This window comes from Maylandia zebra, linkage group LG22, assembly GCF_041146795.1.
Source record: "Maylandia zebra isolate NMK-2024a linkage group LG22, Mzebra_GT3a, whole genome shotgun sequence".
Lineage (NCBI taxonomy): Eukaryota > Metazoa > Chordata > Actinopteri > Cichliformes > Cichlidae > Maylandia > Maylandia zebra.
This window is the reverse complement of record NC_135187.1, coordinates 1307638-1332002: the sequence shown is the minus strand read 5'-3', so window position 1 is coordinate 1332002 and position 24365 is coordinate 1307638. Positions and strand designations below refer to the sequence as shown.

Sequence of the window (24365 nt, the reverse complement as noted above, 5' to 3'; positions counted from 1 at the left end):
GGTAAAAAATCTCATTGAGATTAAAAATCTCATTTCCAAGAGAGACCTAATAATAAACTGTAGACGTTTTCTCCCGACAGGGACAAAAGGCTGCACAGCTGTTGTCACAGCTTCAGTTCTTCTCTCGCTTGCTAACTCTCACAGTCGCTGGAGAGACAAAAGACTCTTCCCCCACTCTGAGTCTTTGTGTGAATGCTTCCCTCCAACTTCCTGAGATGCCGTCTGTTAACAGCAGGAATGTGTGAGACTGAGGCTAAAACCTTGTGGCACCAAAGCATCATACAATAAGATAATGTGAATAATACAGAAATAGAAGAAATTCTTCTACACGTGAAACACTAATCCGCTCTCTTCTTCTAAGATCGTGTCAAACGTTCCTTTTTGGTAGAGCTTGTAGTTGAGGCTGTGATCATGTGACCCTGAACATCATTTAGCCATGTTGCTGTCGGCTCAGGCTGCTGGCAGATACAACTTTCTGTTTTTCTTTGCATCTAAAGAACAACTGAAAGCATCATAGGCCTTTCTGCCATATGCAAATGATGCTGCTGCAGCAGAATGGCAGTGTTTAAGTGGAGCTATAAGAGCAGGAATTCATGCTTTCTGTGCTTCTGGTGGCAACGTGTTTGTGTTTCACGCTGTAGGCGTCCTCCTAATACACACTGACCTTTAACCAGTGCAAACAAGTATCAGTGTCAGAGGGAATAACACAAAAACACACAGCAAAGAGCACAAACCAGCTCGTTCTATTTATAGTTCACACATCAGAGAGAAAGAAGTTTGAAGTGTAGGTGTGAAACACCATCGTGCACACGGACGTCAGCAAACTGTTTCAAGTTTCATTGTCAATGACAGAAAACGGTGTAGCAACACGTACCTGTAATCAGTGATGGGAAGGTTACTGTTAAAATGTATCCCACTACAGATTACAGATTACATTCTGAATACTTTGGATTACTTAATATATTATCATGCTTTTTACAACTACATGAATGTGATTTATTACTATTACTGAAGGCTACTCTCCACACCAACACCAGCTAGATGTTTAAATCATAATATAAATGAGTAACAGTAGGTGGACATTAGGTAAGGCTGCACTTTTTGCAGCGATCTCGTATAGAAAACTTTTCAGCGCGTATATAAAACAGGTCCGCGGCTCCGAAGCGTAGTAAAGGGACCTCTGGCTAATACGTCGGGTTCGTGTCGGCTCGTAGCTGAAAACTAGCTTTACTTTGTTGTCTGGGTCACTTTGCTAGCAGAGACAGAGAGAGGCGTTGAAAGGCTGCTGCAACAGGACTTATTGTTTCAGAGGAAACAGGAACACGGTGTACAGTCGAGTCTTAACAGCTTACTTACAGCTGGGCTCGTCAGGCTCTCTTCTTGGCTGCAGTGGTTATTATTATATTTACATGCTTCCAGCTCCCGTTTCTGCTCCGTGACAGCTCCTACTTTTCCTTTTTCTCCCTCACTCACAGACACATCACGGGTCCATCCTCCCTGCAGCTCGGACTACACTGCCCATCAGGCTTTAGGGCGATGCCTGTAACACTTCCTGTTGCCTTCATATTAAATATATTTTTTGAACAATAATTCTTATAAATATTTCTTCACGTCATTATGCAGGCACAAGTACAGGTGACATGGGCGGCGAGAGTGAGACACAAACATTACAGCCTCTTATTGTGTGTTTTCTTTGGGTTTCCACCGTTCTGGGATTCTGGGCTGGTGCTCCCTCTGGTGGTCACTGGTGTTAGTGTTCCTCTGTCTCGTCAGGTTAATCAGGTCCAGCTGTGTCTCCCACCTGTGTGTGATTTCACAGTGTCCCTCTGTGTGTATGGGTGTGCTCGTTACTGTCTGTGAATCCACTGTGTGCTCTCCCTGCTGTCCTCCCTTCGTGTTCAGGTTTGCTGTTCTATAGTTTAGTTTCTCCCAGTTTGGATTATTATTAAGTTCTGTTTTTGCCACTTTGTGTTCTGTCATTTATAATAAATCTCCATCGCATCTCTGTAACTGCATGCGAGTCCTTTTTCCCACACACCAGACCACTGCTGCGCCAGCTGTGACAAACACTGCCCGCAATGAAATTCTTACACTTGTGTTCCCCAACTTTACACGGACATATAGGAAGTATACAGGTGTGTTAAAGAAAATAATAATATTAAAATAAAAAAGCCTGAAAGTATTAAAATGTTAATAGTTTAATATTTACAGTTTGTGCAAAAACTGTGCAGTGAGGATTTAAAGTGGCATTGTTTAAAATGACAGTGTGTAGAGTCCAGTAGTTTGTAATGGTGTGTATCGAATGTCAGCAGTTCAAAAGCCTGATGGCTTGTGGGTAAAAACTGTCCCTGTGTGTGGTAGTGCGGGTCTGGATGCTCCTGAGCCGCCTGCGTCGTCCTCATGCAGCGCTGTCTGCAGAGATGCTGCATGGCTGCACGTTCAGTCCTGGTGATGCTGTGCTGACCTCACCACCCTCTGCAGAGCTTTGCAGTCCAGAGTATTACAGCTGCATCAATGGTGCATCGACAGAAGTTCTTATTATATTTTAAAAAATAATAATTCTGGGGTTCATGCTGAATCTTCTCAGGCGCCGCAGGAAGAAGAGCCGCTGTCTTGCTGCTCTTGTGATCACACCAACATGTTGTGACCAGCTCAGATCCTCGCTGATGTTGATGCCTCTGAAGCAGCTGACTCTCTCCACCTCTGCTCCTTCGATGTGGATGGGGGTGTGGCCTCCTCTCTGCAGTCTGCTGTAATCCACGATGAGCTCCTGGTTTTGCTGACGTTGAGCAGCAGGTTGTTGTCGCGGCGCCGTGATGTCGGGGCTCTCACCTCTGCCCTGTATGCCGTCTCATCTCCATCAGAAATGCAGCTGATGATGGTGGTGTCATCTGCAAATTGGATGATGGTGTTGGAGCTGTGTGTTGCTGTACAGTCGTGGGTGAACAGGGTGTACAGCAGGGGGCTGAGCACACATCCATGGGGGGCACCTGTGCTGAGTGTGGATGAGGTGATGCTGCCGATGCGAACCACCCGAGGTCTGGCTGTCAGGAAGTCCAGGATCCAGCTGCACAGGGAGGAGCCGATGTTCAGGTCACAGAGTTTCATGACAAATCTGGATGGTATGATGGTGTTGAAGGCGGAGCTATAGTCTATGAACAGAATCCACACATATGTGTTTTTCTGCAACTTCCTCTGAATAGAACAGAATAGAAGAGGCCTTTATTGTCATTGCACATGTACAACGAAATAAAGTACAAGACTGTGGTTTAAAAATGTGAATTTGTTAACAGTTAGCAGGTAAATCAGTCACTGCCTTCACACAAACATAGACTGAGTCATGATGTTGCACAGAGCATTCGGGAAGAGACGGGAACGCAAACACACAGCAGGCTGAACGGGAACAATGAGGTGGGCCAGCCAATCAGAAAGAAGCAAGGGCCGATCACACCAACTCAGAGCACTGCTGGCCAGAAGCATCCCAGAAGCAGTTCACCGTAAACTCACGTCGATTTTCAAAATAAAAGTCCTGCCACAACTTCCTGTCACACAACAGGTGTTTTCCCAGTTCGTAAGAGCCACCTCACACACTGGGAAACCGAACAGGTGCACGCAGCAATGAATTTTGTTCACTCAGATTCAGCTTTTCTCTGCTCAAAATAAATTTCTCCTCAAAATGCAACACTTGCACCTGCAAACTTTTTTTACGTGCGCTCAGAATAGTGGCACAAAAATAACACCAGACCCTTCCCTCCCCTTTTGCATGTGTCAGGAGACATTTCACTGCATGTTGTACTTATGCATGTGGCAAATTAAGAATCTTGAATCTTGCCCACTGTGGGCCTGTTTTTGTTTGTTTTTTTACTTTTAGCCACTCCCACATAAGGGCGTCACCACACAGTCGATTTGGCAGATTTTTACACCAATTGTGCTTCTTGATATTAGCAGAAAGGGACTTCTGTTTCCTTGCACACTCAAACCAGGGGAGTCAAACATGTACTCTTCTACAAAAACCCTTTGTGTTATATGTGTTTCCTCTCAGCAAACCCACTGTGGGTGAGCCAGAGACGATGACGGGGTCCTGCAGAGTAAAACTAATGTGGAGCTTGCAAAAGCTAGGGTACTTGCTGTCGACCCTGTGAGGGCGCGTTCGGGGGTTTGCTCACACACGGCCCTACGGCTCACCCACAGCTACCCACTGTGGGCGTGCACAGGCATGCGTGCCAGGCTTTACACAGTGTGTCTATAAACTGAAGCAGTTATCTCACAGCGGCTGCTGATCCACGAGCACCAAACAATTAGCATAATTGTGACATGCATCTGACAAAGCAGCATGAAGATGAGAATGCACTGCAGGAAACTAACAAAATAAAACAGGAAGTACGGTGGGACACGGGAGGAAATGGAGGCGCTATAAACGCAAAGTCATATCGCGTTCAAACATTAAAGAAGCAGGACGTCAGGACTGTGGAGTCTAGAGACAGAGTTTCTGATGAGCTGCTGCTCATGTTGAAGAAAGAATAGTTATCAGGTCCATCGTCAGCAGGAAGTGGAAGCAAACATTCGTGCATATTAATGTTCCTGCTGTGTGTGTGTGTGTGTGTGTGTGTGTGTGTGTGTGTGTGTGTGTGTGTGCAGGTGCTAGTTGAAACCTGCACCAGTCTGCAGGGCTCTGGTACATTTACCGTTTCCTCTAGCTTGTGTCCAGAGTCACATAGACTGTATATGAATGATGGACATGGCTGCTTCTACTGTGATCGGTGCAATCAAGCTACGCTGCAGTCACGTTGACTAAATGCTTGTCAGTCACATGATGGAGCGTAGCTGCTTCATCACAAATGAAACAGACTTGAATCTGATGCTTGAAGTTTTCTCTGCGTCTTTCTTTTACGAAGCCTGCTGAAGCAGTTGTTCTGAATTGGTTCCATATAAACTGAATTGAATTAAAAGTTATTCATAGAAACACTAAAGTTATGTGTAAAGCGTTTACTGGGGTCCCCATACGCTTCACAGGAGTCGCCCCCTGGTGGCTGATATAAATAATGCGGTTTTAAAGAGTTTGAAACCACAAGGGCTTCTTCAAACTTCCCCATCTTTTATATACAGTCTGTGATTTGGGTCCATAATGATTTAAGGCGCTGGTTTTAACGAGTATCTGTTTCCAGTCAACGACAACATAAAAATGTCCCCATTTAAATGTTAACATTGAAACATGTTCACAGACTATAAAAAGAGCATCTGTTACCTGTTACCCACAAACAAGTTTGTGTTTGTAAGGCAGGCTGTGTGGTTACGAGCAGCAGGAGGAAGAACAGGCGTGTTCAGTTCCTGTTCTCAGATCACACAGGAACTGTTCAGACACTTCGCACTGTGTGAGGATGAAGGTGAACATCTTCTGCTGCCTGTTGGCCTGCACTCTGGGCTCTAATGTCGCTGCAGGTGAGACTCTTTCACTCTATTCACATTTACATATTTATAGTTTACATATGAGACTCAGATAATAAAAGCTGTGAAGTTCAGTGTGAGACTGTGTGCTTGGATAAAGGTGTGACCGCAGCTCAAAGTGTGCGACGTGTCACAGTTTTTATCTCACTGACTGTAAATCTGTCATAAAATTATCCCTCAGTTATTTTACAGATGAACGAAGCCATTTTGTTCGGACTATAAAACGTTAGAAAAGACTGAGTGCTTCATACGACAGTTCAACCTCCAATCAGGAAATTAGTGTTTCCTGATTGAAGCTGCGATCATGAAACATCAGTACTAAAACAGCTGAGTGACATGTCGGTGCCGCTCCATTTCCAGCCTCACATCCTTCAAAGAAGCTTCATTATTACAGACAGTCTGACCACAGTGGACAGAAATCATGCTTGTGCTGTTACTCTGTCAGATATCAGCCTGGTTGGTGATTTTTAGTTCTGTATATGAATCTTGGATGATTGGCAGCTTTGAAATTCTTCCTTCACTGATCATGTAACAAAGTTTAACTTCATGAAACTTTGGGATCAAAGCATTAAGGAACGCTCCAGTTAAGGTCAGTCTAGACGTGTGATGTTACCGTGTGTCCACAGCATCTGAAGGTTTATGTGATTCTGAAAACTGTTTGTTTTTGCAGGTTTGACCCATGAAGGAGTTAAGGAGGGGACGCGGATCACTCTGCGCTGTCCTCACTCTGTGGAGGGTGGAGTGAGGTGGAGCAGAGAGAGTGGAGGAAGCAGAGCTGACATACTTACAGCTGATGGAGACAAAACTACAAAACACATCAATGATCCACAGAAACGATACAGTTCACAGGCTGACGGGGTTCTGATCGTCCTCAGAGCTGCTCCCTCAGACTCTGGCAGATACTTCTGTGACCATGAAGCAGCTGTGGAGCTGACAGTGATCCCATCAGGTAACATCATGTTTTTCTATTTTCTGTTTAAAATCCATCTCTGTTACTGGTGACATGCAAACATATTTTAAACACTTTTACAACAACATTTATCTGCAAACATCAAATAACCAGCAGCTACATAATAATGGTAAATGGTCTGTATTTGTACAGCGCTTTACTCAGTCCCTAAGGACCCCAAAGTGCTTTACACTACATTCAGTCCTTCACACACTGGTGATGGCAGCTACATTGTAGCCACAGCCACCCTGGGGCGCACTGACAGAGGCGAGGCTGCCGGACACTGGCACCACCGGGCCCTCTGACCACCACCAGTAGGCAAACATGGGGTTAGTATCTTCCCCAAGGAGGCAGCCTGGGATCGAACCACCGACCTTTTGATTAGTGGCTGACCTGCTCTGCCACCTGAGCTACAGCTCTCTGTAAACTCAAACCACAGTGTATCTGAACTTCAGCTGATATGATGATTCGTGGCGCAAGAGTTGGGAGTTCGTCTTGTAATCTGAAGGTTGCTGGTTCGAGCCCCGGCTTGGACAGTCTCGGTCGTTGTGTCCTTGGGCAAGTCACTTCACCCGTTGCCTACTGGTGGTGGTCAGAGGGCCCGGTGGCGCCAGTGTCCGGCAGCCTCGCCTCTGTCAGTGCGCCCCAGGGTGGCTGTGGCTACAATGTAGCTGCCATCACCAGTGTGTGAATGTGTGGATGACTGGATGTGTAAAGTGCTTTGGGGTCCTTAGGGACTAGTAAAGCGCTATATAAATACAGGCCATTTACCATGATCACACTGAAGCATTTTTGGGTTTTTGTGCAGTGACCGACTTTATGTTGATGATGTCATTCTGTCTTCAACATCAGAAACCTAAAACCCTAGCAGAGATAACCGGTATCATTAGGGATGGGTATCGTTTAGGTTTTATCCAATACTGGTGCCAAACCGGTACGTTTGAAACGGTGCCGGTGCTTAAACAATGGAAAACCCAAACTTTGTCCAAAAACCTCTCATGTTTAACTGTTTTTTTGTAAAAAGATAACAACGTTAGCCTTTTCTGCAGCTATGGGGCATATATGGCATCACTCTTGGCTGGAAGCTTAAACAATGGAAAAAACACAAACTTTGTCCAAAAACCTCTCACGTTTAACTGTTTCCCTCTTTTTCTTTGGTCATTTTAGCCTTTTTGTCCAGGGTGAAGGGAGTATCTGCCATCAAACAAGAAGACAGCCGCATGTAGCTATGATGATGTTTGCTAGTTCACCTTACATGCATTAATGTAATAACGTGGTTAGCCTACTCAACGTAAATTACACACGAACAACATGAAGCTACTCACGCAGAGAAGAACGGCTGCTGCTGCATCATCATCCTCATCATTTCTGCTACACTGGCAGGGCTAGGGGCCAGGACTCTCCTCTTCGGGTTTTTGGGGGATGTTGCTAACTCCGGGTCTGATAACAGGCACCACACCCGCAGTAGATGTGCTCGGTGTGAGGTCTCGCAGCAAGCTATCAAATACGGTGCATTTCTCGGCTTTAAAAAAAAAACAAAAAAAAACGCTATGTGTCGCCAGGTGTTTCATCGGATTCGAGGAGTTACCTCCTTTGACAGTATCACAGTATCAGCTTAAAGCACTTGTTGCTGCTGAGTTTGCATCTTTTGCTGTGAAGTACAGCCAGACTTTTGACCGCTTCGCCTTGGACATTTAATCTATAGCTCTCCTCTAAAAGAACGCACGTACCTGGACCCGCCTACTATCCTCGGAAACGTAAAATGATTGGCTAGAATCTAAAGTGTATCACATCTCAGGAAAAAAAAAATAAAGCACCGAAATGTGCTCTGCTTTTCGGTCTGGTTACTACCGTTTATGTCAGAACTGGTACCCATCACTAGGTATCATCACCGAGTTATCAAGTCAGAGCGCAGACTTCCTGTTTGAAGTGGCGGCTCGGGCCAGCTTCACACAGCCTGTAGTAGCTGTGTGCTGCCACCAGGGGGCAGTGCACAGATATACTGTGTGGACTCGTGTCTGTCTGTGCTGTTGTTGCTGCCTGAGCTCCAGTTTGATGGAAACAGATAAATAGAAATGGATGCAGTGAAACAGTGAAAACAATGAACGCTGTCGGCTGCAGCCCTCTCTGTGCTCCCTGTCCTCCTCTTTCCTGTTGACGTCCACCTTTAAACCAATCAGCACGTTGGAAAGAATCACTTTAATGATAAATGTCATGAATTCTTCACAGGAACAACAATAGTGAGTGTTGCAGAGAGGAGCAGCATCACTCTGAACTGTTCTCATGATGTTGGAGGATCAGCTGTTCCCACGTGGAGACGAGACTCTGGAGAAATAAATGAAGGAAGGATTTCTGTTTCCACGGAGGACACAACATTACGTATAAGAGAAGCTGAGCCTGCTGACTCTGGACTGTACTACTGTGATGGAGAACCAGCTGCTTATCTGAATGTGACCAAAGGACAGAGATCTGACAGAGGTGAGACACATGAACCCAAAAGTAACACAGAAATGTTTTTGTAGAGTTTCCTCTGTTTTCTGCCGCTCTCTGCAACAGTCGCCGACCACTGGCTATCCCGCCGTGTCGCTGCTGCAGTCTCTCATGCTCTACCTCTAGCCCCCTTCATCTGCCCCGCCAGGTCCTCTTATTGACCTACGGTGGCCAAGGGCGAACCCTGATTGGTCACAGTCTTAACTGGCATGCCTGGAAGTCTTCCGGCAACACGTCAACAATATACACAATAAAAGCATGCAATGAAACTGTACGAATAAAACACTGTACATTATTAAAGATAATAAGACAACAACAACAACAACTACCACACCACCACCACCTACTACAACAACAACAACTACTGCAACAACTCATAAAGCATCAGTAACACCTGCATCACCCCCCGATGCTCCAATTCAATTCAATTCAATTTTATTTATATAGCGCCAAATCACAACAAAAGTCGCCTCAAGGCGCTTCATAGATACAGAGAAAAACCCAACAATCATATGACCCCCTATGAGCAGCACTTTGGCAACAGTGGGAAGGAAAAACTCCCTTTTAACAGGAAGAAACCTCCGGCAGAACCAGGCTCAGGGAGGGGCGGGGCCATCTGCTGTGATTGGTTGGGGTGAGAGAAGGAAGACAGGATAAAGACATGCTGTGGAAGAGAGACAGAGATTAATAACAGATATGATTCAATGCAGAGAGGTCTGTTAATACACAGTGAGTGAGAAAGGTGACTGGAAAGGAAAAACTCAATGCATCATGGGAATCCCCGGCAGCGTACGTCTATTGCAGCATAACTAAGGGAGGATTCAGGGTCACCTGGTCCAGCCCTAACTATATGCTTTAGCAAAAAGGAAAGTTTGAAGCCTAATCTTGAAAGTAGAGATAGTGTCTGTCTCCTGAATCCAAACTGGAAGCTGGTTCCACAGAAGAGGGGCCTGAAAACTGAAGGCTCTGCCTCCCATTCTACTTTTAAATACTCTAGGAACAACAAGTAGGCCTGCAGAGCGAGAGCGAAGTGCTCTAATAGGGTGATATGGTACTACAAGGTCATTAAGATAAGATGGGGCCTGATTATTTAAGACCTTGTATGTGAGGAGCAGGATTTTGAATTCTGGATTTAACAGGAAGCCAAAACAGGAGAAATATGCTCTCTCTTTCTAGTCCCTGTCAGGACTCTTGCTGCAGCATTTTGGATCAGCTGAAGGCTTTTCTGGGAGTTTTTAGGACATCCTGATAATAATGAATTACAGTCGTCCAGCCTGGAAGTAATAAATGCATGAACTAGTTTTTCAGCGTCACTCTGAGACAGGATATTTCTAACTTTAGAGATGTTGCACAAATGGAAGAAAGCAGTCTTACATATTTGTTTAATATGTGCATTGAAGGACATGTCCTGGTCAAAAATGACTCCAAGGTTCCTCACAGCGTTACTGGAGGCCAAGGTAATGCCATCCAGAGTAAGAATCTGCTTAGAGACCATATTTCTAAGATTTTCAGGGCCGAGTACAATAACCTCAGTTTGATCTGGATTAAGAAGCAGAAAGTTAGCGGCCATCCAGGTCTTTATGTCTTTAAGACATTCCTGCAGTTTAACTCATTGGTGTGTGTTATCTGGCTTCATGGACAGATAGAGCTGGGTGTCATCTGCATAGCAGTGTAAATGTATGCTATGTCTTCTAATGATGCTGCCTAAGGGAAGCATGTATAATGTAAACAGAATTGGTCCTAGCACTGAACCCTGTGGAATTCCATAATTAACCTCAGTGTGTGAAGAGGACTCTCCAGTTACATGCACAAACTGGAGTCTATTAGATAGATATGATACAAACCACTGCAGCGCAGTACCTGTAATACCTACAGCATGTTCTAATCGCTCTAATAGGATATTATGGTCGACAGTATCGAACGCTGCACTGAGGTCTAGCAGGACAAGCACAGAGATGAGTCCACTGTCAGAGGCCATAAGAAGATCATTTGTAACCTTCACTAAAGCTGTTTCTGTGCTGTGATGAGCTCTGAAACCTGACTGAAACTCTTCAAATAAACCTCTGCAGATGATCTGTTAGCTGTTTGACAACTACTCTTTCAAGGATGTTTGATATAAAGGAAGGTTGGAGATTGGCCTATAATTAGCTAAGACTGCTGGGTCTAGAGAGGCTTTTTGAGTAAAGGTTTAACTACAGCCAGCTTGAAGGCCTGTGGTACATAGCTGATTATTAGAGATAGGTTGATCATATTTAAGATCGAAGAATTAATTAATGGCAGGACTTCTTTGAGCAGTTTTGTAGGAATGGGGTCTAAAAGACACGTTGATGGTTTGGAGGAAGTAATTATTGAAGTTAACTCAGAAAGATTAATTGGAGAAAAAGAGTCTAACTTAACATCAATGGTACTGAAAGTAGCTGTAGATAATATTACATCTGTGGGATGATTACTGGTAATTTTTTCTCTAATGATTAAAATTTTATTTGTGAAGAAGTTCATGAAGTCATTACTAGTTAATGTTAAAGGGATTGTTGGCTCAACAGAGCTCTGACTGTTTGTCAGCCTGGCTACAGAGCTGAAGAGAAACCTGGGGTTGTTCTTATTTTCTTCAATCAGTGATGAATAGTAAGATGTTCTGGCTTTGCGGAGGGCTTTCTTATAAAGTAACAAACTATTTCTCCAGGCTAAATGATGATCCTCTAGATTTGTGACACGCCATTTCCTCTCCAGATTACGAGTCATCTGCTTTAGGGTAACACAGAAATGTTTTTGTAGAGTTTCCTCTGTTTTCTGCCGCTCTCTGCAACAGTCGCCGACCACCGGCTATCCCGCCATGTCGCTGCTGCAGTCTCTCATGCTCTACCTCTAGCCCCCTTCATCTGCCCCGCCAGGTCCTCTTATTGGCCTACGGTGGCCAAGGCAAACCCTGATTGGTCACAGTCTTAACTGGCATGCCTGGAAGTCTTCCGGCAACACGTCAACAATATACACAATAAAAGCATGCAATGAAACTGTACGAATAAAACACTGTACATTATTAAAGATTAAAAACGATGAAACACAGCAACTCATGCACAAATGCTTAAAAACACAAAGTTAAAACATGTCAGCTTCACCGCGTGACATTAATCAGCATCAGTCAGACAGCATCCAATCATTGTTCACAAATCACAAGATGTTATGTGAAATTCTTCAGTTCAGTTTTTTACTTTGTTTGTATGTGGAGTTTGTTTTTAACCAACTCGTATATTTAAAGTTCAATCGTTGATTTTTAAGCTGTTATTTTTTATGTATCTACATTTTCTTTTTTCTGTACTTAAGATAATAAGACAACAAAAACAACAACAACACCTACTGCTACAACTCATACAGCATCAGTAACAACTGCATCACCCCCCGATGCTCCATCAGGTATGATTGCATCAAAGAATCTAACGAGTGCAGTTGAACAGGTTTAAATGTAAACATGTTCATCTCTTCTGGCCTGTAGCATAAATGACCTTTAGAGTGAGGTCTGATGTGTTTATATATTAAATATTACAGAGTGTCCATGTATGTGATGCATGATCCGTGTTCATCACTCTGACCTTGTCCAGCTTTTCCAGTGCAGAGTTTCCTGATAGGAACTGGTCTTCTTCTTCTCTCCATCTTCATCCTCATCACTGCCTGCTTCATGTGGAGATGCAGGTCCAGCAGACGAGGTGAGTAAAGAGAAACATGACCAGAATCTGTGGTTTACATGACTTATTCATTGGTTTAGACATGTTAGTCGCATCATTCTCACATATCTGCTGTGGTCCAGTTTAGCTTCCTTCACTCGGTTCTTTTGAAGAAATCAGAAAGGTCACAGGAGACGTATCAGTGAGGTTTAAAAACTATGTAGTGACTTCCTAACAGCTGTTCCTCGTTCCTTCTTCGATGGACTGTCTTCGGTTTTATTCAGGATCTCCTTTGAACCTCTCCACCAGTGGATTCAGGTTGTATCTGACCTCTGTTACCAACTTCTATGACATTCACGGCAGCTTCCCACCATAGTGTTGTCTGCACCCGCTGGGTGCTGCATCCCAGCTGGTCTGCTATGGAATGAGATTCATGTAATAACAAATGGCATCAGCCGGGCTCTGCTTTGTCTTCTGTAACTTATTCAGAAAGAAGAAGCTCGACGTCTGACAGGCACACGTAAACGAGACCATATTTCCCCCGTTATGGCTTCCAGTACGTTTTAGGATCGACTTTTACAGACAGGCAAGCAGAAGCGATGCCCCCCACCACCCCAACCCCAATTACACATGCAAACAAAGGATCCTCCTCCACTATTCACCTATTTAACAAGATAAATTCAATCAGATTAAAACATACTGCACTCCTTCCTGGCTGAAGAATTGTAAAATCTAAGTAGCTACTGCCACAGTTGAATAAATACCTACTTTATTACCCCAGAATATTAAGTACATCTTAAATACTTTATATTCTGTTTAAGGTCCTACATTACACACAGCAATCAGCTAATGCTAGCTGGTGCAGGTAGTAACTGACCTCAGAACAGTGAAGCAGCAGCTTGCCTCTCATGCTGCTCTCCCATCAGTTTACTGTTAAAGTCACAGCAGTTTAAACACAATGTAAATGTGCACACAGGAAGAAGCTGCAGCTTCATTCAGTGTGAGCAGGACACACAGACGCCCTCTGACACACTTTGCTACGAGTCTGAAATAAGTGCAGCTTTTAGTGACAGTAGCCAGCTGTGGCCACAAGATGGCAGTAATTCAAAGGATGTATGTACAAACCAAGGAGCTCTGAGAGGAGAGATCGCTTTGGTTTGTTTTTTCATTCATGTCTGTTCTTAGATTTGCCTGTCCTGACGTAACACCACTGTCCTAACACATCTCTGATGCTGGTCGAAGCAGAGGAGACTGGGCCTTTGCTGTGGTGGTTCTGCACTTTGGAGCAGTCTGCCTCCAACACTCGACACTGTAAAACTTTAAAATGTGACTCAGTTTTGATGCTTTTCTTTTCTTGGTGTTCCTTGTTTTTTCTATTTTCCTGCTTCTTTTCAGCTCTGCCTTGATTCCATTCACACAATTTATTTAATCTCATAAATTAGATTTTTAGAAAGTTTAATCTCAGCCTCACTTTTGAGTCACGACCTGTAGGTAACAGGTCAGGACACATCACAGTTTAGCGGTGCCCCCTCAGACTGCTGGATTCCTGGACTGAGTAGTTTCGGATGACTGCCCGTCTGCAGCTGCTCACTTCATGCTCTGTGTGAAACAAGCCGTTCTTACTGGTCAGCCTCCTGTGAATAAGAGTGTTTCAGAGCAGAGTGAAGCCTGGGCTTTTAGCTCACAGGGTTATTGAATATCATGAACATCCACCGTTGGAACAGCATAGATTACAGGACCAGAAAAGGCTTTTTCAGTCCACACGTACAATTATGAGCAGAGGTGCTGCTGTAAATGCTGACATCTGTGTGACATGTGTCCTCTTCTGTTCATCAGCCTGTCAAAGTAAAGCATTTGCTCACAGCTGCAGTCACACTGTGTTTTGGTACTTTTAAGATAAGAGCAGGTTTATCAAATTCTAGATCAGTGTCATTAGCTAAACCAATCAATCAATCAATCAATCAATCAATCAATCAATATTTATTATTATAGCACATTTAAAAAGGACAGTGTCCATCAAACACGAGGTAGCAAAGCAGATTACAACAAAGGCAACAAAAACAGTTAAAAACCATTAAAAGCAGTTATAGTTACAGTTGCACGGCACAGATGCAGACCAGCTGGAAGTCCAAGCCAATTTGTTTCAGAAGCTCGATGGAACAGGTGAGTTTTTAAGCGTGATTTAAACGATTGAATGGAATCTGACATGCGGACATCGACAGGAAGATTATTCCAGAGTTTGGGTGCGGCAATTGCAAAAGCTCGGTCACCTCGGTCACCGTCGGGGCCTTTGTTGCACTAAGAGCAGCTGGTTAGAGGATCTGAGCGCTCTCTTGGGGCTCTACACGTCGAGGAGGTCTAACAGCTAAAAGATTGTTAATAATGCTGTCACAGCTTGACGTCATCACAGGCAGCGTGTTTTAAACTTTAAAGCAGGAGCTGACTCTGATCTGTCTGCAGGGACTGACGAACAGCTCCACGTCTATGATGAGATACCAGCTGGAGCAGAACTTCATCTTATAAATGGTGAGAGTGAAGCAGCTGTGACAGTTTGAAGGACCTGCAGTTCAAAAAAGCGCCGCTCCGACAGCCAAACCCATCTGTTCTCTGATTGGATAGTTACATTTGTGATTGACATGACATTGGCCAATCAGATGAAAGGAAGAAAAACAGGGTCAAAATTCGTACTTGTAACTTGAAACTTGAGTGCAGAGTTTCACACGTATTTTTTGGCTAAGTCCACACACAAATTCTTTTTACTCATCATGTCACTGAACACTGTGAATATGAACACAAGTAAAAATGATGCAAACTCTTACTGAGACTTGTTGTTGACAGGAGGATCAAACCACAGTGATGCCACATACGACACCATCGCTGAGCTGCCACAGACTGGAAACGACACCAGTAACACCTGTGCTGCACTGAGCCTTCACAGTCACATGATCTAAGCAAACCTTCTGCTGACACTTCATCTCCTTCCACCTTCATGCTGCATCTAATCAAAATATTTCATTTACAGATTTTCCACATTCCTTGACTGCTTCCACTTTCCATGCTGGAAATAATAAAGGTAACTTTAATTCTTGCTTCTGATTTGGACGGGTACTAAAAGAGCCACACATGAGTTATTTTTGGATAACCCAAAATTATTTTGTGTGATCAAACTTTTGGATCTGGTGTCTTCTAAAGCTGAAAATGTTGATTTGTTGTGTGTAACAGCTTAAAACTGGACTGTTACTTGGATCTGATGAAGACTATTTGATAAACATTTTAACAGGAGGATCAGACCACAGTGATGCCACATACGACACCATCGCTGAGCTGCCACGGACTGGAAACACGACCGGTAACACCTGAGCTGCCACTCAGCACCTCATTTTACACAAACTCATGGTGAACACGCCAAACCTGCACAGCTGTGTTTGTTACACACAACCCACTCAGACTGATGATGTTTATGATCCACAGGTTCTTCACAGCCCGTCAACAACACGTATGTCTTACTGGAGAAACCCAAGAAGCAGGCCGGACCGGTGTAGCTTCACCTGAATGTCCTGCCGTCAGGAACAATCTGCCTCAGCACAGATGTTCATGGGAACATGTAACATGGATATGTCGAGATTATTCTGAATTATTGTGAAAAGCTGTGTGTGTTACTGTTAGTCGTAATACAACCTGAAAACATGAATACAAAAAAAGCAATCAGTCCTGAACGCTGTCATCAGGTGAAATGTTGCTCTGATGTTTTTAACATGTTAACAGTACAGATGTGTGTGTGCTGTAAAACTGTAAATACATTCATTTAGGAAATTAAGGCAATAAAATGTCATGAAATTGTTTTTAGAGCCTGTTTCTACAGTGGAATTCATCATCAGGGCGACTTTTTTAATCATGTTAAATGACATCAAATGAATGTTTTTATGAACCATTATTGGTGATTACATGTTTGGGAGGTTTACTCAAAGTAATTCTAATGAGAATGCCAACAGAGACCCGGCCTCTGAGAACAGAGAAGTCAATGAGACTTTTTACCTGGATTAAATAAATAAAAGCGTTGTTGGTTAAATCATAAGTGTTTGTTTTTCAGAGGGATTTGGATATATGTAACTATGCAGATCTTCATCTTTGAGGTTAGGCTCCTCCAGACGCTCGCCTGAGGCAGGTGGATCGTGTATCCCTGCTCCTAAACTTCAGACATCTTTACACTCTGCTCTGTTCTTCAGCACCAGCACTGTAAGCCTCATAAAAGCAGATCATGAGTAAAGTGTAATTAAAAAGAGGGCCAGGTCGCCGCATTACAGCCAGCACGGCTACGTGAATGGCCCTACCGACTGTGACCTACGCCGCCCACAACCCTCCATCAATATTCCTACGTGAGTGATGTGTTGTTCTGAGGGAGGGGGTGAGCAGGTGCCCCCACCACAGCAGTCCTGAGTCTTGGAACTCATCTTCACACTGCGTCACAACAACAGACATCCACTCAGTTACAGCAGACACAGTAAAGGGACGAGACACACCCTTCAGCCTGCTGTTATGTGGCCTCTTTACACAGCCTGCACCTGGGGTCTCACCTGGTGTGGTAGAGCCCAGCCTCATGGATCTGGTGCTCTCAGTGAAGAACTGATGAAGAGGATTTTAGCTGCCAGTGCTTCTTCATCAATATCTGAATGAGTGACTGATCAGTGTGGTTTCTGACACACAGCTTTAAAAATACTCACTTCCACTGAACTCAGTGGACTCCGTGTTGTGACGTGTAAATGGCTTCTTGTCATGTTATTAATATCCTTTGGTTTCCATGTGTATTTGTTCTTCCTGCAGCTCAGGTTAAAACCACAAGTTTCCAGCTGATACCACTTTGCATCCTCTGTGAGTCGTCAGTCCTTACGCTTGTTGATCTGTCTGCAGAGTAAGTAAGACAGAGTATCTGTTTCCAGTCAGCGACAACATAAAAATGTCCCCATTTAAATGTTAACATTGAAACATGTTCACAGACTATAAAAAGAGCATCTGTTACCTCTTACCCACAAACAAGTTTGTGTTTGTAAAGCTGTGTGGTTACGAGCAGCAGGAGGAAGAACAGGCGTGTTCAGTTCCTGTTCTCAGATCACACAGGAACTGTTCAGACACTTCGCACTGTGTGAGGATGAAGGTGAACATCTTCTGCTGCCTGTTGGCCTGCACTCTGGGCTCTAATGTCGCTGCAGGTGAGACTCTTTCACTCTATTCACATTTACATATTTATAGTTTACATATGAGACTCAGATAATAAAAGCTGTGAAGTTCAGTGTGAGACTGTGTGCTTGGATAAAGGTGTGACCGCAGCTCAAAGTGTGCGACGCGTCACAGTTTTTATCTCACTGACAGTAAATCTGTCATAAAATTATCCCTCAGTTATTTTACAGATGGACGAAGCCATTTTGTTCGGACTATAAAACGTTAGAAAAGACTGAGTGCTTCATACGACAGTTCAACCTCCAATCAGGAAATTAGTGTTTCCTGATTGGCGATCAGCAGGTGGTGGTTGTGGCTCGTTGGCCCAGTGTTTTGTGTTTGTGCACTTCTGAATCGTTGCTGTTTTCTTAGAGAGATTTATGAGATTTGTGCTTCCTAGTTTAGTCCTCTGGTGCTTTTGAGTTTGCTGATCAGGTCGTTCACTTCCCTCTGTGTTTCCTGTGGAAGTCAGTCTTGTCTCCATGGTTGTTTGCCTCTCTCTCTTCCTCACCTTCATCCATTTCCTCTCTGTGTTTCTCCTTCTGCTCCGTCCGTTCTGTTTCCGTGTTTCCCCTGAACAAAACCACACAGAGCTACTTCCTGTTTTATTTTGATAGTCCTTGTCTCATGTGCATTGTGTTCACTTTTGCTTGCCCTGTCTCGCTGTGTCTGATTGGTTCCTGCTGTCTTCCCGTGTGTTTCCTTGATCACCCCTGACAGGACAGATGCCTTCCATTAGGCCTCTGTCCTAGTGTCCTCTCTGCCTGAGGACACTCCAGGGCCAAGCACAGCAGTGGGTGAGTTAAACGACAGCGATGGCGAAGCGTGTCAGCCACCTACGACAGGGAGGGAAGAGATGATGAGCTGCTAGACCTGATCAGAGAGGACACGAGGCAGCAAAGAGAGGCTGAGGAGAGGAGAGCAGGGAGAGGATGGACCGACTGTGTTCACCTCTAGAAAGATTAGTTCCCAAATGAAGAAATTTATTTAGTTGAATATATTTGTGACATTGTTATGTGTGTTGCATCAGTTTAAAGGTTTTATGTTATTAATAAATTGATTCAAACAAACAGTAATTGTCACTGAGCTCATTTGATTTACAGGCATTTTTAACATGTATGAACACGACGCTAACTTTGAACTATATTACATGGATATTTATTTACTCAGAATGAAGTAAATAACAATAAAACCAGAATATTTGTAATACATCAACAATAATCAGGCCTGGGATCCTCCTGGTTAAACAAACTGGGACACTCAGGTTAACCCTGCAGGGTCTGGTTAAGGAAAAGGTGGAAAACAACATAAACAACTTTAGTAGAAAGTTATTATTTCATTTATTTTAAGTGAGCAAAGCATTATTCTAATTATCAAGCTTGAGTAAAATAAACTAATATGCTGTGAAAAGTCTTCAATGTGATTGATTACTCTTCATCTGTGTAACTAAGCGCAAATAATCGTTTTCAGCTTTGTGACATTTTTACAGCCCATCACACACAGATAAGTTAACATGTGTCCACAGCATCTGAAGGTTTATGGATTTCTCAGTCTGAGCTGTAATTCTGAAAAACTCTGTTTGTTTTTGCAGGTTTGACCCATGAAGGAGTTAAGGAGGGGACGCAGGTCACTCTGCGCTGTCCTCACTCTGTGGAGGGTGGAGTGAGGTGGAGCAGAGAGAGTGGAGGAAGCAGAGCTGACATACTTACAGCTGATGGAGACAAAACTACAAAACACATCAATGATCCACAGAAACGATACAGTTCACAGGCTGACGGGGTTCTGATCGTCCTCAGAGCTGCTCCCTCAGACTCTGGCAGATACTTCTGTGACCATGAAGCAGCTGTGGAGCTGACAGTGATCCCATCAGGTAACATCATGTTTTTCTATTTTCTGTTTAAAATCCATCTCTGTTACAGGTGACATGCAAACATATTTTAAACACTTTTACAACAACATTTATCTGCAAACATCAAATAACCAGCAGCTACATAATAATGGTAAATGGTCTGTATTTGTACAGCGCTTTACTCAGTCCCTAAGGACCCCAAAGTGCTTTACACTACATTCAGTCATTCACACACTGGTGATGGCAGAGAGCAGGATGAGTTTAGTTTAGACCCTCGAGTTTGAGCAGTGCTGTCGATGACGTCACTGCGTTTGCTCCTGTATAACACGGCACTTTTAACAAATCCAGTACCCAGTCATCGTTTCCAAATCTCAAGATATTATCAAATGTTTTTGTTTCTTATTTATAGAAATTGTATTTTTTTGAAAACATGCATTTTATTTATGGTACATATTTGGCTAAAATACACATGTGTAATTCTGTCAGTCTTTCTCATTTTCAGTGTATGAAATTATATTCTCTGTTGTATTCTCAAGATCATGAAACAAGCGCAGCAGCAACAACTACAACAGTTACTCATCAGCCTGCAGTGACATCTGCCCCGTCAGGTATGACTCCAACAAAGACATCATATCATTCAGCTTCACAGGTTTAAATGTGTAATTCTCAGTCAAACTTACATCAGCTCTGCTGTTTACAGTATAAATGACGTGTGTGTTTGAGGCATGATGCTCTGTAAGACAAGCTCAGCTGTTCTGAATTACATTAAAAAAACACTGTTGAAAAAAAGGAAGACTTTGAAAACGTGTCTGATCTCAATGGGAAAAACTATTGCTGCATATCTATAATATGAGCGAGGACGTGTTAGCAATGGAAGGATGCCACATCGTTGGATGGACATGAACATTATAAACCTACAGAGGCTGAATTCAAAGACGCCTCGAGACACAGCAAAGCTTCCAGCTGTGGCACGTATTCAATGTGCCACAGCTGGAGAAGCTGGACTACCTGTGCAACCTGTGGAGGGTCCAGTATCACCCAGTGCTACCAGTAGACACACTGACCTTAGCTGGATGTCAAACTGGTGAAAACACAGACAGAAAAGATGAGGAGGAAACGATGTCTGAGACTTTCAGCTGTAAAACTGCTCCTGTGTTGGAGGTCGTCTCATTGTTGCCCCTCTAAGTACAGCTGCTGCCTAGCTGTGCATCAACATCTGGCCTGATGCTAGACTCTGAAGTGTTCCTTTAAGTTTTTGGAGCAGTGTTTATGATATTAATAAATAGTATGTAGAGTCGATCATGTTTGTTTAATAATTGTATCAGATAATTATTCTTTTGCTTTTCCAGCCAGCCGTCACCTGTTTGACTTGGGGATCCGAGCCCTTGTGGTCTTCGTCTGCAGCCTTGTTCTCGTCATCATTTACTTTATTTGGAGACAAAAGTCCAAAAGACGAGGTGAGTAAAGTAAAAGGAGGTGCTGTGGTTTAGCTGACTTATGTATTTGTTTAGACACTTTATCCTGATCAGTCTCACATCTTTATTTCATGTTCAGCTGAAGTCTGGTTTACTTTCCTGCCTTCACTCTGTCTGCTAACTGCTAACACATTAGCCACCTGGGCTAGCACGGTTCAGCTAACAGCTCTGAATCTTGTTTCCAGCATGACATCACAGCAGGCAGCATGTTTCACTGTCTTTAAGGAGGAGCTGACTCTGATCTGTCTGCAGGGACTGACAAACAGCTCCACGTCTGTGATGAGACACCAGCTGGAGCAGAACTTCATCTTATAAATGGTGAGAGTGAAGCAGCTGAGCTGATCTAAACTTTCATCTCTGCTTCTGTTACACTCACAGTCTGAGTAACAGATTCCAGGAAGAAATAAACTGATTAAATTATTCCTGCTGATAGTTAATCGTAATAATTAATTCTGTGTTCTTTCTCAGGAGCAGCGCCTGCATCAACATGCTGACAGCCCTGCAGGCAGAGATGGGCAGTAACGCGTTACTTGTAACGCGTTACTGTAATCTGATTACTTTTTTCAAGTAACGAGTAAAGTAAGGGATTACTATTGCAAAATCGGTAATTAGATTACCGTTACTTTCCCGTAGGAACGCTGCGTTACTGCGTTACTAAAACCGTGATTTTTTTTGCGAGAATGTCTCATGACAGTGACGTAAGCAAGTGCGACGTTGGTGACAGCAGCTGTGTGCAGATCAACAATGGATAATATATCGAGTGCGGGAGAGAGTATGAGCGTGCAGCGTTTAAAGTGTGGAAGTACTGACCTTACTTTGAGTTTGATTCCATAAAAAGTGACAAAAACATTAGCGTCCATCGTGCGTGGGAAGAAAACTTCTTTTTACAGCGAAAAAAACCCCTAAACTTCCGAGCAAGCACCGAGTAGCTACGACGTAATGGGAAACTCACAGAGACACTCGCGCGGATTCTTCAACTGACCGCAGCACACCTACACCAGGGTAACCCTCCGCCTACCCTGCTCCTGCTTTACAGGTGAAAATAGAGCAAAAGGACCGCTGAGTCTTTGACTTTATTTATTTTCTGCTGTGTTTTACTTGCATCTGTTTGAAAGAGTGAGTGAAAACACAAAAAATATTTTATTTTATGTGCTGGAATGTGTAGAAAATAGGTTTAAATGTTAAACTAATTTATTCAAGTCAGAGAATGTTGCATATAATTAAATGTTTTGCTTGATGCATAAAGTTAAAAGATTAAAACTGATAAAACAAGTTAAAAAAAGAGACTTTTCCATTTGATTACATTTTGTATGATGGATTATGTAGAAAAAGTAGAATTGGGCTGAAAGATCTATCACTTTATCACCTCTTCAGGTTGTAAATCGTGTTTTTAAAAAGTAACTAAGTAACTAAGTAACTAAGTAATTAATTACTTTTGAAAATAAGTAATCAGTAAAGTAACGGGATTACTTTTTGGGGGGAGTAATCAGTAATTAGTTACTGATTACTTTTTTCAAGTAACTTGACCAACACTGCCTGCAGGTAAATGTGGAGTTATTGGTTTGATGCTGCTGTTCATGAAAACAGACACTGGAGGGTTTATAAATAGTAAAAGATTAAATTGAACAAAACATAAGATCACAAGGAAAAAATGGATTTTATTTTTTTTATATATTCTTTAACACATAGAGAGTGAAGAAGAAACACCCAGTGCATCATGGGAATCCCCGGCAGCCTACACCTATTGCAGCATAACTGAGGGAGGATTCAGGGTCACCTGGTCCAGCCCTAACTATATGCTTTAGCAAAAAGGAAAGTTTGAAGCCTAATCTTGAAAGTAGAGATAGTGTCTGTCTCCTGAATCCAAACTGGAAGCTGGTTCCACAGAAGAGGGGCCTGAAAACTGAAGGCTCTGCCTCCCATTCTACTTTTAAATACTCTAGGAACAACAAGTAGGCCTGCAGAGCGAGAGCGAAGTGCTCTAATAGGGTGATATGGTACTACAAGGTCATTAAGATAAGATGGGGCCTGATTATTTAAGACCTTGCATGTGAGGAGCAGCATTTTGAATTCTGGATTTAACAGGAAGCCAAAACAGGAGAAACTTGCTCTCTTTCTCCTTGTTAATAATCTCTCTTGTTTAACAGCTGTTTCAGTCTTTGAGCAAATCAAATTCAGGACAAACAACACGAGCAGTTATTGATGAGTCTGAGTGCTGCAACCAAGAGAAAACCACTGAACTGTGAAGTCATTTATATGATCCTTACACACTCGTCTCACTTTTGCTTATGAATCACTGACAGTTTAAATCTGTGAATATCTTTGAAAATGTACCAGATGCAACAACGTCTCAGTATTTATGTTCGTGTTTTTATAAACTCCTCTCATCGACTGCAAAGCAAAGAGAGCTTCATGTGGAGCCGAGAAGGAAGAGAAACAAGGAAAGTTTGGACACACTCATCCTTTCATGTTTCTGTGTTTTTGCTACTCTGTACATTGTGGACACAAACTGAAGACATCAGATACACGAAGCAGGATATCTGGAATTATAAAGAAGATCAATCTAAACATGTTTTATATTTTAGATGCTTGAAGCCAGGTTGGTATCATGTCAGTCATCAGTGGGACTCAGTGATGACCCACCTACACCACACACCCTTTGCTGCTTCTGCTCTGTCATAAATATAGAAAATGACCTCATTTTATATCCTTTTGCACCATTTCAAAGCCCAGTGTATTCTGCCTGTGCTGACAGAGTGAAACGCTAAAGATATTTATTCTATGGAAAATCTTCATTTTTTTCTTTTGGTGTTTTATTGTTGTGTAAAATTAAAACGCTGAAGCAGCACCTGTGAGCTCGTCAGCAGCGCTCCTCCAGGTAGCAGCTGCTGTCAGCGTGCCGATCCGGGGAAGACGTCGTTGGTGAAGCCTTGGCTCTGATGAGTGTTTGCTCGTCTCTTTACTCTAATGTTGTTTCTCCTCCCTCTGTGCAGAGCTTCCCAGGATTTCCCTCCTGACTGGGATGGTCCTGACTGGGATGGTCCTGCCTGAGCGTTGATGCTGCATGTCTGCTGCTCCCTGGAGCACAGCTTCTATTTCCACATTTGTATGACGCATGTTTTTAGTGAAGTCACTGTAAATAAAGGCTGACTGTGATTCCCCTGACTGTGAGTCCACTTCAGTGTACATGACATTATGATACCAATGATAGTTGACCAGACTGATAAAGCTGCTGATATCATGGAGGAAGGTAGATGTGTGGACGGGAAGCAAGGCTGACGCTG

The 24365-nt window shown here is 43.2% G+C and overlaps 2 protein-coding genes across 6 annotated transcripts; both read left to right on the top strand.

Moving 5' to 3' along the window:
• Positions 1-5318: 5318 nt before the first annotated feature.
• Positions 5319-16612, top strand: LOC106676088 (uncharacterized). Of its 4 annotated transcripts, none has more exons than XM_076879374.1 (10): positions 5319-5439; positions 6116-6394; positions 8624-8872; positions 12206-12295; positions 12490-12585; positions 15004-15069; positions 15382-15459; positions 15566-15616; positions 15824-15892; positions 16015-16612. In XM_076879374.1, exons 1-10 carry the CDS (start codon positions 5379-5381, stop codon positions 16083-16085), a joined length of 1110 nt encoding a protein of 369 aa, XP_076735489.1. In that variant the 5' UTR covers positions 5319-5378; the 3' UTR covers positions 16086-16612. The 4 variants fall into 4 exon arrangements, with proteins under 4 accessions (XP_076735489.1, XP_024654252.2, XP_024654251.2 ...); XM_024798484.2 differs by having other exon boundaries at positions 12481-12585; positions 15382-15450; XM_024798483.2 differs by having other exon boundaries at positions 12481-12585.
• Positions 16613-17659: 1047 nt separating this feature from the next.
• On the top strand, positions 17660-24237 carry LOC106676089 (uncharacterized). Of its 2 annotated transcripts, none has more exons than XR_001342191.3 (6): positions 17660-17750; positions 19349-19627; positions 20143-20214; positions 20956-21063; positions 21267-21399; positions 21550-21586. XR_001342191.3 is itself a non-coding variant. In XM_076879368.1 (6 exons), exons 1-6 carry the CDS (start codon positions 17690-17692, stop codon positions 21573-21575), a joined length of 612 nt encoding a protein of 203 aa, XP_076735483.1. In that variant the 5' UTR covers positions 17660-17689; the 3' UTR covers positions 21576-24237. The 2 variants fall into 2 exon arrangements, 1 of the variants encoding a protein (XP_076735483.1); XM_076879368.1 differs by having other exon boundaries at positions 21334-21399; positions 21550-24237.
• The last annotated feature ends 128 nt before the right edge of the window (positions 24238-24365 follow it).